At 34.2% G+C, this 15210-nt stretch overlaps 1 protein-coding gene across 1 annotated transcript in view; it reads left to right on the top strand.

Moving 5' to 3' along the window:
* The first annotated feature begins 10586 nt into the window (after positions 1–10586).
* Positions 10587–15210, top strand: part of LOC126967535 (mucin-2-like) — a 29472-nt gene continuing 24848 nt past the window's right edge. Inside the window, exon 1 of the mRNA XM_050812052.1 lies at positions 10587–11000. Within this exon, the coding sequence (XP_050668009.1) occupies positions 10665–11000 (336 nt within the window). The 5' untranslated portion in view covers positions 10587–10664. The remainder of the gene's footprint in view (positions 11001–15210) is intronic.

The following is a 15210-nucleotide window of genomic DNA, read 5'->3' as shown; positions in this document are numbered from 1 at the left end:
TGGATGCAATGTGCTAGGTCTCTAGCTTCATCAGCTAGCCCTTCAAATCGAAACAATAATGCTTGCAAAGTACTTCTTCACGGCAGAATAAGACGCCGCTGTGGTAGCCACTTAGCCGGCTTCCTGTGAAAAAGAAACGTCCCACAACTGCTTCCTGTTGTAGGTATTGCTTAACAACCTTAAATATAATCATAACCTACGCAACAAATAGAAATCAACGTGGCAACTTTAATGGTGATCGTTTTTGCCATAGTCAGAGATATCATCTTTGGAATAAATTGTTCCGCATAAGGGGTCTGAAGTATCACCTGGTTGTTAGCGCACATTCATTTATGAACCTCGGTCAATATCCTAATTGCAAGCAGACCTGCCTGTTTGGAAGTCGGCACCATTAGTTAATTCATTCATCATCACATTAATCATTATCCTTAATTTGCCTATATAGCAAATTGCTAATCTATAGTTGTCACCTGGTAACTCCAGAACTGCTCTACTCTTTGTCCATCACTGTCAATGCACCAATACACCGCATTGACAGCGTTGACTGTTAACTATTATTAACAATAATTTATCTAACTAAACAAGCTAATACTACTTTCTGTACCTCATTTTTGTAAGTTAGAGTTAATTGATAATATTAATGATGCGCTTGATTCAGGGTGAAAGTATTTTATGTAAGTAGCTCAGGTAGTCACAGAAATCCGTGTCCAGTTTTTACATAATGTCGTCATTCATAATATAAGAAAATAATATTTGTTGGATAGCAACTCCAAATAGGAGCCAGACTTTTGTTTGTAAACTCCCTATTAAGGCTGCATTTAGTGCTCGACCGATGGTCAGTGCTGACGTCGGTCCAGTGTAGGGCGTACCCGTACGTATAATTGCAGTATGTTATCGCCATAGCACGTCAGCAGACCGCCAGCGCCATAGCTCGACCGATGATTCCCGTCAGCGGGACTTAGGTGTACGCGCGTAGCGGACTGTAAGCTTTCATATGTTTTCCATTATCGTGCGCAAAGATCGATTTTGCGCATGCATTTGCGTTTGCAAAGTACCACTTCCCCACATATTGACAAGAGCGTGCGGGAATGTGGTGAGCGTGCGCGAATGTTTGAAAATAATTATAGTGGTCGACCTTTGCGCAACTTAATATGAAAAATAGTAAACGATACTCGTGCGCACGTAGGTCATCCTGCACTCGCTTCGCTGGTGCGGAAACGACATACTTTGCGCACTTGTATCGTAGTGTACTATTTCGTTGTTATAGCTACGGTTGACCAACGTCAGCATGAACCGTTGGTCAAGCGTTAAATGCAGCGTATGGGTAAAAAAAATTAAGAAATTGAGTCAAAATCTTTGTCGTAACCGTTACAACAGAATAATATACACGCAATGTACTGTATCCATTCTTTATTTTACTCACGGCCAATTATAATAAACTTGCTGTTATCAATTTATTTTTGCATCAATTGTAGTTTTATTGTTGTATATCGATAACTTTATATGAAATAGATTAGGTTCGCTTATAAAAAGTAATGTTATAATGTGCATAAATATTGAATGTCAAAAATATGTTTGGCGAAATGAGTTTTTATTAATCGACTTCTGAGAATTAACATATCTGAATATTTGTTTATATTAATAATTATAATCAGTAAATGTTAATAATAAAAAAATATAAGTATAGAAATTATTACTTAATGTTAGATTACACAAAAGGTTAATTCAGGGTTAAATGTTATTGCCAATACTTTTAAGGAGGGAGTCTTAGTTTATTTTTTTTCAGACGCCAATATAGATAGGGCATTTATCTAATTTGACTTCTCAAATATCTGTCCTTTCATACGTGTCGCAAGGCGTATTTTGTAATTGTGACCAAAGGTCAGTGACCGATATTGCTACACTTCGCGACCAATATTTCAAGATGCTCACAAAAGTATTTTGGAAGCATTGAAGACTTAATTCTTTAAATAGAATATCTGAACTATAAGACTTAGAATGTACTAGCTAATCACTTAACTTTCTTTTTTCTATCTTGCTGTATTTCTATTGCAGATGTTTTGTATATAGTCTACTCTATTGTCAGTCTATGGTCGGAACGGTAACATCGTGACGTAAGATTACATGGTTACATCAAATGTTTTACAAATTAAATGCAATTTGTTCTACATTATAGATTATAGTGCATATATATCGGTATTAGGTGTATTATATGTGGCTAGGAGTTTAATTACATGACCCGATTTGAATTTTACTTTGAGTTTTAATTAAAGAGTAAGTAATTACCACCCCCATTCATAAAAATTTTGCCTTTTGAAGTTCTTAAGGATTATCTTTTACAGATAATAATTATCTTGTGAAAATGTCAAGCCTATTTCTAGTATGTATTATTAGGTTATGCACAGTTAAATGTATTTTATAAGAGTTATACATATTATGTCATTCTGTAAATTATAAATATTGTTATTTTTATAAGTTACTATAGTTTTGTATTTCAGTGATCCATATATTTTCTTATATGTAAGTACTTATTGTTTATGCTCAAGAATATTATTGTGCAATTTCAATAACAAACTCAGTATCTCTAAACCTCGTTAAAATATATATTTTTCAATGTCTGGTCAGGCCTGGTTTTTCGATATATCATATTATTCAATATTGTAAGAAATGAAACACGAATAGATTAAATTTTCTATTAATGTTTTAGCGTAACGGTTTATGTGAAGTTAATATTTAATTTGGTAGAATTACGTACGTAAAAAGCACTTCTTGGCGAAACACACAAAACACAAAGTCTTTTGCTTGGTATTTAAGGTATTAACGGGTTTAACAGAATTGAAAATATTTTAAGTTTGCTTTAGTTTTATTGTGGTTAGTGCATAATACTTACATACAATAGAAAACTCAGCTGTAGCCTAAGCGAATATCGCGTGATGCGTTAATAAAAATAGGATCTAATTGGTGGAGGGTGCGGGGGAGAGGAGCGCACAGAGCGTATAGTCACTACACACCGTACTCATGTACGGTGAGACAATAAGTAATGTGTTCGCCGTATATGTTAAAAAGAATGGGGCAGATAATGAATCCTTGACGCACTCCCATCTCGAATTTGATCACCGATGACGTTGAGTATTTCTTAACCGATCTGCAGCCAGAAATAGTATTCGTATGAGCTTTATAAAGTAAACACCCTTTTTGTCCATGCATTTCCCAACTCACAAAGACGAAATCTTTCTCTGTCAACGGAACACATGACCGCTGTCAAAAAGTGTCAGATATACCGTGATTTTTTCTTTGACAAATCTGGCTTGCTGTTAGCCTGCTATTCACTACCGATTAACAAATTCCTTCTGACGATATAATATTCTTGTTTACGAATATTAGAACCATTTAATTATAATTTTGTATGTAAATGAAGACCTGTCATTTTATATCTGATTAAATTTAAAAATAAATATTTATGCAGGTATTATTTTTCTAAAACAATTTCCTGGGTCAACATATCTCCCAGCTAAGGTCCGATGTAATAAGGCTGCCATTTACCAGTCGTAGTTCAGCGATATTTTATTTATAATCGTTTATCAGCTGTTTTCTGCAAGGCGTTATTAACAGCTTTACATCGCTACGTTAAATTAAGATTGTGTTATTTTTTATATAACATAGAGACTGAATTACATTTATAGTATAATTGTATTGAGATGCAATCGTAAAAGATCTATGTACATTAAAAGATTAAATAAATTTTTTTCAATAAATGTTATTTTATAAATTGTGTCCGACGATTATTTTGTTATCCTAAATTTCACATGTCCAGCATGCACTATTTATAAGCAGAAAAGTTATAAAAACGTAGGTAAGCTTGATGAAAGGTCGAGGCTAAACATTTTTTTTCATCATTATAATGGCCATCTGTTACTTTAGTTTCGCAACCAACTGTGCTATGTCGATGACTTTGGTTCATATCAACATCAATTTATTAAAATTACAAAAAAAACCTTATTTATTTAAGTATTTATAACACAATTATCTGCGACTTACAGACACAAACTGCGACCAAACGCTCGAATCGAATAGACTATTTATTTATTTTTATTTAGACTATTAAGAACGAAATATACAGAAAAGTTTTTGTTGCCCGTTTTTTTTTAAATGGGTTTATTTCGAATAGTTAGGGGTAGTTTATGAATTACTTAAGACTTATTGCATAAGTGATTTAAAATCCTATTTTGAATAAAAATATTTGAATTTGGGTTGTTGGTTTGAGTTGTAACAACACCAATCTCGCAATGATCTTCGATTAAGATAAAATTTTGAGTACGACAATGAAATTAGCAATAGCAGAAACTCTACAATAAGTGGTCCCAAATTGTATAATTGTCGCCCTGTTTTTGAGGCTAACACTTCTTGGTAACAGCACTGTTCATGTGCTTGTCTCATCTAACAAAACACTAGCGTGCCATCGTCAAAACCAGGATGCCGTTTGATTACATTTTCCAAAATATCAAAAAATCTTTTGCTGTGCTTATTAATAAGTAGACCTGGATTGCAAGCCTCCGGTTTTTTTAGTGTTAAATCTGTATGACGTGCCCCAAAGACATATAGCCAATCAAATACAGCAATTTTTGTGCCAGCTATACGGTATTGTTAAGTTTTAAAAATGTAATAATTTTTCACTGTACCGCTATGAAAAAGAGCGCGGAAATTTGAAAAACTCAAGCTTGTTTCATTGTGCCCTGTGTTTATAGATCCCCACTTGTCCATACCTACTACATATAAAAAAAATGTTTATCGTGTGAAATCAGAGACCGTGCTGCAAAATTTTTATTGTTTTTCCCTCAATCCAGTAATTTTGAAGCTGAAGCTAGTATCAAAAATATACTAGCTTCATGTTTACCTACTGCAACTCCTATGTTGCATGCTTTTAATAATTGATTGTTATCTAATCTGTCACAACCGTGTTACGTAGCTATCTTACGGATAAGGATTAATTCAGAATTGTTTTAATGATGGATTATTGAGGATAATTATTTCTTTGAATAAAGCGCGTCATTTATTTGTGTTCACGTACTAACAATAAAGGAAAAGCAACCACTATAAATAATTTTCTAATGTTAAAAGTTACCTGATGGGTAACTTAAGTATATACTTGCACATGCATACAGGCATATAGGTAAGTGTATAACAAGAATCCCAGAAAATGTTCAAAACAAAATGCATTACGGTGGTACAAAAGTGGTAAAGGTTATTATAACATATACGACGTTCTTAATGAAAGGTACCAGAGATTGGGATTGGAGCGATCGCCTTCAGGCTATTAAATAATAATTTGAGCTTATGAAGAAATAAGAAGCACGCTTTTAGGCTTGTTTCAAAGGGACGAGCGACGTGTTCTAAATTTTGGGTTAAATCAAGAATCCTGGTCGGTACTGCATTGTAATAGGCAGGGCGTATCATTTACTACCAGGCGAACTTCTTGCACTTCTCTTCAATTTTATCATAAAAAAAACCTAAAGTTAAGTTTTACCTATACGTAAACTATTCGTCAATTAAATTATCCTGATATTATTTTACATTTAAACTAAGGTATGTAACGGAATCATCGCCTTGATTGTACATCCACTTCAAATCCCGAATATTTACCAGAAATTGGGTGTTATTGCCTCGTCTAGCAGAATGTCATTCTATTCCCCCGAGACAGACGGGACTGCTATTCCGACTTCATATTACGAATGGAATGCATGGAACATGCGAAGTGCCGCCATTTTATCGATCGCTAAATATCCTATCAACTTTAAAAACATTCTTGAAACAAATCACAGCAATTTATCAAGTGATAAACCTACAGTAGGTACCTACCCATTGGATTAATAATCTGATTAACAGATAAGTAATTCACAGTGCATTAATTTCTATACAAAAAACATTCAAAGTATTTGATTAGGTACCTACAGCTGAGTAGGTATAAATTGAAAATATCGAGCAGTCGTGTGAGCTGATGGCCGATAGTGTCGAAGTTCTTCCGACTTTAATCAACATTTTCATTGCCTTTTACCATTAGCTAGTATTTTTCAATATTACTTAACAAAATGTGCAACATACGTAGTTCAAGCGATGTGGTATGTACGACCATGTAGTGGATTGGAATACCCCGGTATTAACGTAAAAGTATGGTACGAAAACGATTTTATTGCGTTCACATCACATCACTATTCAACTTGTAAGCAAATATTATCTCGAATGGCGGTTAGGTTATTAACGAAGTGACTTGTATAGTCTTTCGCTCGCTTACTAACAATCAAAATAAAAGGACTAATTGTGAGGGCATATTTTAAGTAGACCGATGAGCACTAGCACCACGTAAGTAAATTATTTAAAAATAATATATATAAATAAAAAATGTCTATTAACTCAAATGCTAGGACACAATAATTATTGCTTCCATTACATATTTTTCCCAAAACATACTACCTAAGTAGGTATTGCTATCAAAACAAAAATTTTAACTAGGTCTGTCCATAAAGTTTTTACAAGTTTTAATGAAGCGCAAATTTTTATATTAGGTAGCTACAAGATACGTAAGTATCCATCCCTACTCTGTGGTACTAGGTAGTAAGTACCTATAAAAAGTTCTCATGCATCTTTTATTTTACCTAATGTGAGATGTGATAACCAAGTCAAATATGACTTGGTTATCACATCTTACAGACTTATTAGTCTACCTAATTTTCCAATTCTGGAGTTTGCTCAAAGAATTAATGGATGCCCAATAAAATTTAATATCGTAATAAATTCAGGCCGAGAATGGCCGTTTGCTCTGTACTAAATTTGAATAAAGTTTCTATTTTTGAATTTTAAACTTCTTTATAATTTGTCCATGTTATATTTTTTTGACAGCTCGACGACTGACAAGTTGTAGTGATATCCTGTAGGACGTAATAATCGATATCGCTTATTTTTTTTGTAAAAAATAATAGTATAATCGTAAAAATTATATTATATAGGTACGTCAACTGGCAAAATGAACCAACCCTCAATTCGGCCGCCATTTTGCCGTAGTCTGTCACTCGCAACCAACGCCCGTGCTATCACACGAGTGTTCTTCCGCATTTGTTATAGGGTAGGGAGGGGGAATGGAAAACATGATGTATTTTTTAAATTAATTATTAATCAAAATTAAGTAAAGTAACAAAATCTTTAATTACGGCGTAATCAACAATTTAACAACAAAAGCATATATCTTTAACTTACTAGAAGTTGGAAAACATTATTTAAAACAAACATGTTTGAGCGGCATTGCCCCTGACGTTGGTTTGTTTTGAACAATAATTTAAATTTCACCAGTAAAAGACAATCTAATAATATTAATACGAAAGCCGATACTATCTACCATATTCTAGAATCAACATGCTTAAGTAAATTTAAAACTCAATAACATATTAACAAATGACAAACAATATATGGCAGTAAAAATATTTAAACAGGTTACGTACCCCAGCCGATATTAAAAAACGAAGCCTCTTAGTAACACCTCATTGGAAAAAGTTATATAATTTAAAAGATTTACGTTTTAATATATTTGAGAAAGTTTGAAAGATTGCTTTCATCATCATCATTTCAGTCAGAAGACGTCTGCGACGACACTGCTGGATGGAGGTTTCTCCCAAAGATCCACGACGATCGGTCCTGTGCTGCCTGCGATCTGACCGCCGGAATAAGTTTGATGAGGAGATTAGTGAAGTTACAAATAAATACCTACTCCTCATAATATTCTGATAAGTACCAAAGTTTTAATACACTAACTTATTTCATAGTGATTCGAAAAATTGCTGCGACCTACGCCTCTTTTTCCGGCAACTTTTTCTATCATGATGAGTTGTAGGAGTTCCTACCTTTCGTGTCTAAGCACGTGCCCCAAATATGCGACTTTCCTCATCTTGATGGTTTGCATGAGTTCGCGTTTTTGATTGACGCAGCGCAGAACTTCCACCAGTGTGCAATGAAATCTTAAGACCGCGGTTGCAAAGTACTTTTTTCATTTTACTAATGGTGCTTCGAGCCACTGCAATTTTGGTTTTAATTTGTTGGTCGCTATTCCAGTTATCATTTAACCACGTACCTAAATATAAGTATTTGCGTACTCTTTCTAGTTTTTGGCCTGCTACTGTATTGTCAAAGTCGTCAATATTTTTCTTAGATATGACCATGAGAGCCATTCGCCTTTGAGATGTTCATCCTAAGACCAGCTCTTTCGCTGTATATCTTTGCCATCCAACCCGATATTTTGTAAAATTGCAATTAGGCGGTCAGGCAAAACTCTATCGAAAGCTTTTTCGGAATCAATGAAGTGAAGAAAAACATCCTGCTATCTAAGCATTTTGGTACCAAAACCTACTCGTGATCTACAGCCGAACTGGTTATCCGCGAGTTGTTCATAACATATTATGCGTTTGTGAATGATATTTAGAAAAAGTTTCTATACTTGACTCGCATCTTTTCGCATTGGCTTTCTTAGGGAGCGTAATGAAGGATTATATTAACCAGTCTTTGGGTAAGTGGCCAGAGTCATAAACGGCGTTCAAAAAATTTACGAGGACATCAATAATTTCTTCCTTAATACGTTTAAGTACCTCTATGTGAACATCATCTGGGCCAGGTTATTTTCCAGTTTTAGCTTTTCTAAAGCCTTTGTAACTTCGTCTTTCACTCGAATCACAGGTTACAGCTAAACTTCGTGAATCATCAGAGAACATTAACGAGATGTATTGTTCCCACAGGTGTTTTTTCTTTGTTATATACATAGTTGGGATATTGTAGTCATCTATTAGTTGGTTTGTAGTCTTTTTATAGCTAATAATTTGTTTCCTGTGTGTAGATGCATAGAGATCCTCCGCAATCTCGCACTTCCCGTGATACCATCGCGCGCATAGCGGACTTCACACTGAATTCTTTTATCGATCTCCGTGTACTTGGTTTCATCAGAGTTTTTGTAGAGTCTCCTTTACTCCATAAGGTAGTTTATTTTCTCTGTCATCCAACTCTGTTTATGAGCCCAGTCTTTAAAAAAAATATTTTGTTTATGTATAATAATTTTTTTTAAGTCTGCTCCATGTCTTTTCTATCATAGACGATGTCCCGGATTTCGTATTCACCTTCTCTTATATTTGTGGTTATTAAGAAGAAATTTATGATGTTACGTAATTATTAAAAGCGCTCTCAAAATATTTGTTATGCCTGAAAAGGGCGGCTAAGTATTGTGTTGATAATTTTTTACAAAATAATGTGAGAGGCCCGAATGATAGAAGGTGTATTACTGTAAATATGTTTGAGCAGCGGTTGTCTTACTCATACACTATTAAGTAGACAGTGACAACAATACACTACAATGCGGGTCAGGTCTTATACTCCTCGAAATTTATACCTACGACTGTGCGGAGCGCTGGGGTTTGTTTTTGTTTGGGGGGCACAAAAAATTGACGACGCGGAATGCGACAGCGATCAGTCTCGGCGGCGTACGGCGTGTCACTCCGTGACTAAATACTCAGTAGTTTTGTCTCCCCATTATTGCTTAGGGTATATAATAGCGTGTGAATAGTGTGTATGTGTGCGTGCGTCGATTCGGGCGCTCTAGAATGAAGTTACGAACTGGTAGGAAGGTAGAAGTACTTCTTATGTTCCTTGCACGTAGAAAAATGCAATCTTGTTAAGCTGGGATCATATATAATTATAACGAATGACGGGGAAAGAAAGCTATGGAACGAAAGAGAAAAATTATGTGTAACGAGGCGAATAAGAAACAGGGGAGATCTTTATTTGACTTAAATCGTTCGTTGTTGTTATTTGTTGTGGAAACGCTAGAGACACATTGACTGAAAGTAGATACCTACATACAATTATTCCTTTGGTGTTTCTAATGTTATCTGAGCATACTCAGAGTACCTCTCAAATAAATTCCGATGTATGACTCTTCTTTCCCAATGTAAGTATTATAGGATTCTACTAGTATTATAGGACGGATCTCTTCACTTATCGCCTATTCAGTCCAATATCTTCCTTCTCCAACATATTCTGGAGAAATAAACAGTTCTTGTAAAAAGCAAAACATCCAATTTATATGCCTATTCATTGTTGTTCAATACCAAAATTTCCCAACAATAGATTACTTTTATAGTTCCATCAGTAGATTAAATTAATAGTTCGATATCTTTATTAGTCCATTAAATTCCTGTAGCTAGGACGCAAATGTGATAAGCTGATTAAAATAATATTAAATCATTATAAAACCTTGTTAAACACAACAGGTACAATGTAACAAAATACTACATTATGTAGAGATTCTATCAGTTAATGGAAAGCATTGATTAGACTGTGTTTAAATAAAGAATTAGTGCTGTTATTTAGTTTATCAATATTTTTCAGAATCAGAAAATCGATATCTTATCCGTGATAGTATTCTATGTGGCTGTCTCATATTATTATATGCATTGGACAGTGAAGAAAGATTAAGAGAAGTGTCTGAGCTTAGGTTGGTTGACTGCAATATTATGTATAGACTAACGGTGATACTGACTTGCGTTGTGTTGTGTGAATCGTGTGTGACGTTCAACTTTGAATCTGGCTACCGCGAGAATTTCACGACCGAACTCGGCTTATGCCAGTCTTCTCAGATGTGGAACGAAGGGTACTACGAAGATATTGGCATTGAAAGTCCCCATGTCATGAGTACGAAGTTTATCTGGCCCTCGAATACTGTAAATTGTGTTGCGTCATTCATATTTATGATGACGGCCCGTGGAACTGTCGAGATTAATATGTATGTGGAGCCAGCGCCGAATGTGAATCAGGGAGATCAAGTATCGATAGCTGCTAATGAAATAAGAGATGGCGAAAGTGATGCAACGGTTGGCCAATATATGTTAGTCCCGGGTCAAGATCCAAATTTTGTCCCTGGCTGGCGCGTTCTAAGTTTCACTTTAACTGGTTCAGGATCTTTCAGGGGATATGTAAGTATGGATCTTATTATTTAACTTTTTTCGGAATTCTCGAACGTTTTCGCGTTCAGTTTGCATTTGTTTGATTGCTGTAATATGTTGAAATCAAGTATTTACATTTGACCCGTTGAATGAATTCAGATGACAATCGCAAAATTGAATATCATAATAATATCTTCGGTTCACGTTTCACAAGGTCCTGGGTGAAATGGCATGAATACCTTCAAAGCGTGTCAGTGTTGAACCAAGGAGGATTCAAATATGAATAAAAGATTTCTGTGTTTGCTTTTAACTTAGATGACGCGTCGAGAAAAAGAGTTGATAGACCATAAATTGAGCTATACAAACGCGGAACTAATGTAATTTAATATGTTATAATATAATGAGAAGCCATGTTCATAATTTGGGGAGTTTTACCATAATCTCCACATTTGCCAGGCGGGTTGGCGATCGCAGTTGACGGTGGTGCTCTCTTGGAATGATACTGCCCATTCTCCGTTCCTTGTATCCCTTAGTCGCCTCTTGCGACATCCACGGGAGGAGATGAGATGGTGCTATTCTAGTGCGACATGAATTATGAGAAATCTCATGGTCGCTCAGAGGGCAATGGAGAGGGCTATTCTTGGAGTTTTCCTTCGAGATCGAATCAGAAATGAAGATCCGTAGGAGAACCAAAGCCACTTACATAGCCCAGATGGTTGCGAAACTGAAGTGGCAATGAGCAGGGACAGACAAGATGGTCATTACGGCCGTAAATTCCTCGAGTGGCGACCACGTACCGAAAGACGTACTGTTGGTAGGCACCCCACAAGATGGACCGACGATCTGGTCAACTGGTCACTGATCGCCGGAATAGATTAGATGAGGGCAGCGCAGGACCGATCGTCATGGCGATTTTTGGGGTAGGCCATTTGTCAGAAGTCGGACGTCTTCCGGCTGAGATGATGATGATGATGATAATTAGAAGAAATTGCGATCAGAAAGCATAGTCAAGAGCAACCTGGAAATTGTTGGTGGAAGCTTATACCCCCCAGAGGCCTTAACTATGTGAATATATTTATAAATGTATATTTTTATTTATATGTGATGTAAGTTAAACAAATTGTTATTATAAAGTGATATCCCTGACTCCCAGTGATTAATTATTCAAATTAAATATGTAACCAAAATTTATGAACGATGCGGGACTCAAACCCGCGCCTCTCGGGTTCCGTCTTACTACTTTACAGTTGACCTTCTCAACTCCAATAATTGCATATATTTATTTGCATTATCATATTTCTTAATATAAACCCATAGCTTTCGAACTGAAATACAGCAGAACAAAGTAGTTAAAAATTATTTAGTAAAGGGCATATAAAGTACTTAAAAATTTGATAAAATAAAATTTTTTGATGTTGCAAAGAAAAACGCAAAAGTAAACTCTTCCAGTAAGTATCTTTTTTGCGCTTTAGAAAAAAAACACAACTCATTCATTATTCTATCTACTGCATGTTTTAGCTCCTATGAATTTCCCGGCCTAAACAACTTGTTCGGTGCTACATCTTTAAATGTATTTGGTATCACCACCAGCAACCGAAGGAATTCCATAAGCATCAGTTTACACTAAAGGCAAATGAGAGATTCCATCTTCTTGGGTTCTTCAAGACTCACTGTGACGCCCGCCTCAGATCCTATCGGCACTGTTATGGGGCCGTTGATCATCAGATCAGATGCTTATTGGCAACTTTTAAGATGAATATTATGATGATCGGAAATGTTGTGGTTTGAGCCTTATGACTCATATAGGTACTTAGATAGAATTATTTATTAGTGAAGGTATTAATCTATATTTTCTTATCAATCAAGCAAATGAAAAACGGAAACAAATTAACTAGTAAACTGAAGTACCCGCAATAAACTTTCATATATCTGATAAAACTAATCCTAGCAAAACCCATTAAAATAAAATTACAAAGTCTATGGAGTTTACATTAACATCTAATTCCGCAATGATAAATGTTCAAATTTAATCATATTAAAAGTATTTTATTGAAACGTGTTAATTAAAGTTGCTTAATGTTAAACTTATAAAAAATAAGCATCTATTACTACTGTGCTACTACATACACGTACATACAAGTATAAAATGCGTCTATTCTTATAAATTCATGTGATCCCAATAAAACGTATCATATGTAAATAAATAAAATATTTTCTGGTATCGGCTATAAATTAAAAATAAAATAGTAGGTAAAAAAATAAAAAAACACGCTTTTTATAGAAAACCGCACTAAAATATTGAAATTTAAAATTAACATCAATTCCTTGCCTTTAAAACGATAAATGAAAATATAAAAATTAACAAAAATCATATTTGTTTTTGCAAATTGAAAAATGGAATAATTTTATCATATAAATGTATTGTCATCGGTCCTCGATAAATCTACGAAGTTTGAACGAAATATGGAAGTTTAAAGTAGATCATAATCGCGCCCAAATGAGTCGGTTACAAACAAAATATACATACAGGTCAAGCTAATAAAAATAGTGTGTAATAAAGAATGACGTTGATACAGATACAGGCCCGAATATTTGATTTACACACTGCTTTCTTAGGAGAGTTTGTACCTTTGTTTAGAGATTTCTGGAGACTCTATATCGGTGAGTCATAGTACAGAACAGGCCAATAATACATACTTTTTACAGTCCTCACAGTCAATATGAATCGGTTGCCCCTTTAAAAGTCAACCAAACGTCGGCATCAACAATGTTACCGAATAATGTTAATATCCAAGTATACTTGAGCTGTCCTGTATCTTTTTGAATTCTCATTACTAATGCCATATAATGTGTGTAATATGTTAATAATTTTATAAATTATATTCCTGCACTATTTAAACTTGCATTTGCAATTGGAACCATTTAATACATTTAACGCCTCTTCTGGGTTTGTGAATCCTCTTAGCTTATCTTTGATTTATGAAAGTAAAGAAAACAAGAAGGTGAAAGGTTGTATGGTGAATGCGTCGTCAGTTCTATTTTTGAGATCCTCAAAAACTCTTTCATTACTTAAGCAGATCTGAATACGTAAAAAAACACGACTGCTTTGAGGCGATTGCTAAAAATAATCACACAAACCTAAATATAACCTACTCTCATAGTGTTCCATAATATTAAAATGCGGTGATTGTTTTTTAAATAATTGTATTAGAAATAGCCAGTCTACAAACTTTCAGCATAGTTTATATTAATAATATAGATAATATAAAACAATTCAAACGAAAAAGCCTATTTTGCAAAAAATAAATCTATCGAGATTATTTTTCGTAATCATGTTTTCAAAACTGCCATAGTTTAGATAAAGAAATGAAGATAAACATGTAAAAAAATTGGAACCGTAGTATTTGTAGAAGTATTTTATGTAGATTTTCAAAAATGTTAGTTTTTAGGACTATAGCGCCTTAAGTCTAAAACAAGGTCAACCCCGTATTTATTAATTCTCTTAAAAATATGACCTCATTCGGTTCAGTATGAGTTCTATAAAAGGCAGATAGATACCAAGGATTTATAAGCACATAAAAAATTGCAATTTTTAGTAGCAACATTTTTGGAAATAACTTAAGAACTTTAAAATTATTTGAAAGATGAGGAAATTTCTAATGTAGACTATGAACTTAAACATATTTTTTTTTTAGTAAGTACTAGTTTTTATAAATATACATAAATTATTATTTAAACATTAATATTTAATCAAAATAAAATCTAACTATCGTATCAAAATAAAAAAGTGACAGTATAAAGTTACGAATACAATAAATGGTATTTGAAATTATTTGGTTTTCGAAAATCAACCTAAACTTGGAGAAATAATTTTCTCCACGACGTATTACTTCTTCAAGTGTCCACATTATACTGTATACAATAACTTATGTTATTAAATAAATATTTGACACTATGTAAAATTTAGTAAATCAATCATTGTAGCATTCACAAAAAAAAACTCTAAATGCTCAGGCTCCCTTTGATTTTCAATAAAAGCTCCATCTTCTACCAGAAAGGTGGTACTTGTGAATTAAACTTGATCTTGTTGGACAGTTGGATAGCCTTCAACATCGTAGACCTGATAATGATAACAGGCTATTTCCTCCTCGCCCACTGAAGTGGGCGAGGAGGCTGAAGCTTTTTTTTTCATTTCTGAAATAATTGCTTGATCTAGCACTATTCTCTGTCAACTCTATCA

Source organism: Leptidea sinapis, chromosome 13 (assembly GCF_905404315.1).
Source record: "Leptidea sinapis chromosome 13, ilLepSina1.1, whole genome shotgun sequence".
NCBI classification, from domain to species: Eukaryota; Metazoa; Arthropoda; class Insecta; order Lepidoptera; family Pieridae; genus Leptidea; species Leptidea sinapis.
This window is presented reverse-complemented; position numbering and strand designations above follow the sequence as displayed.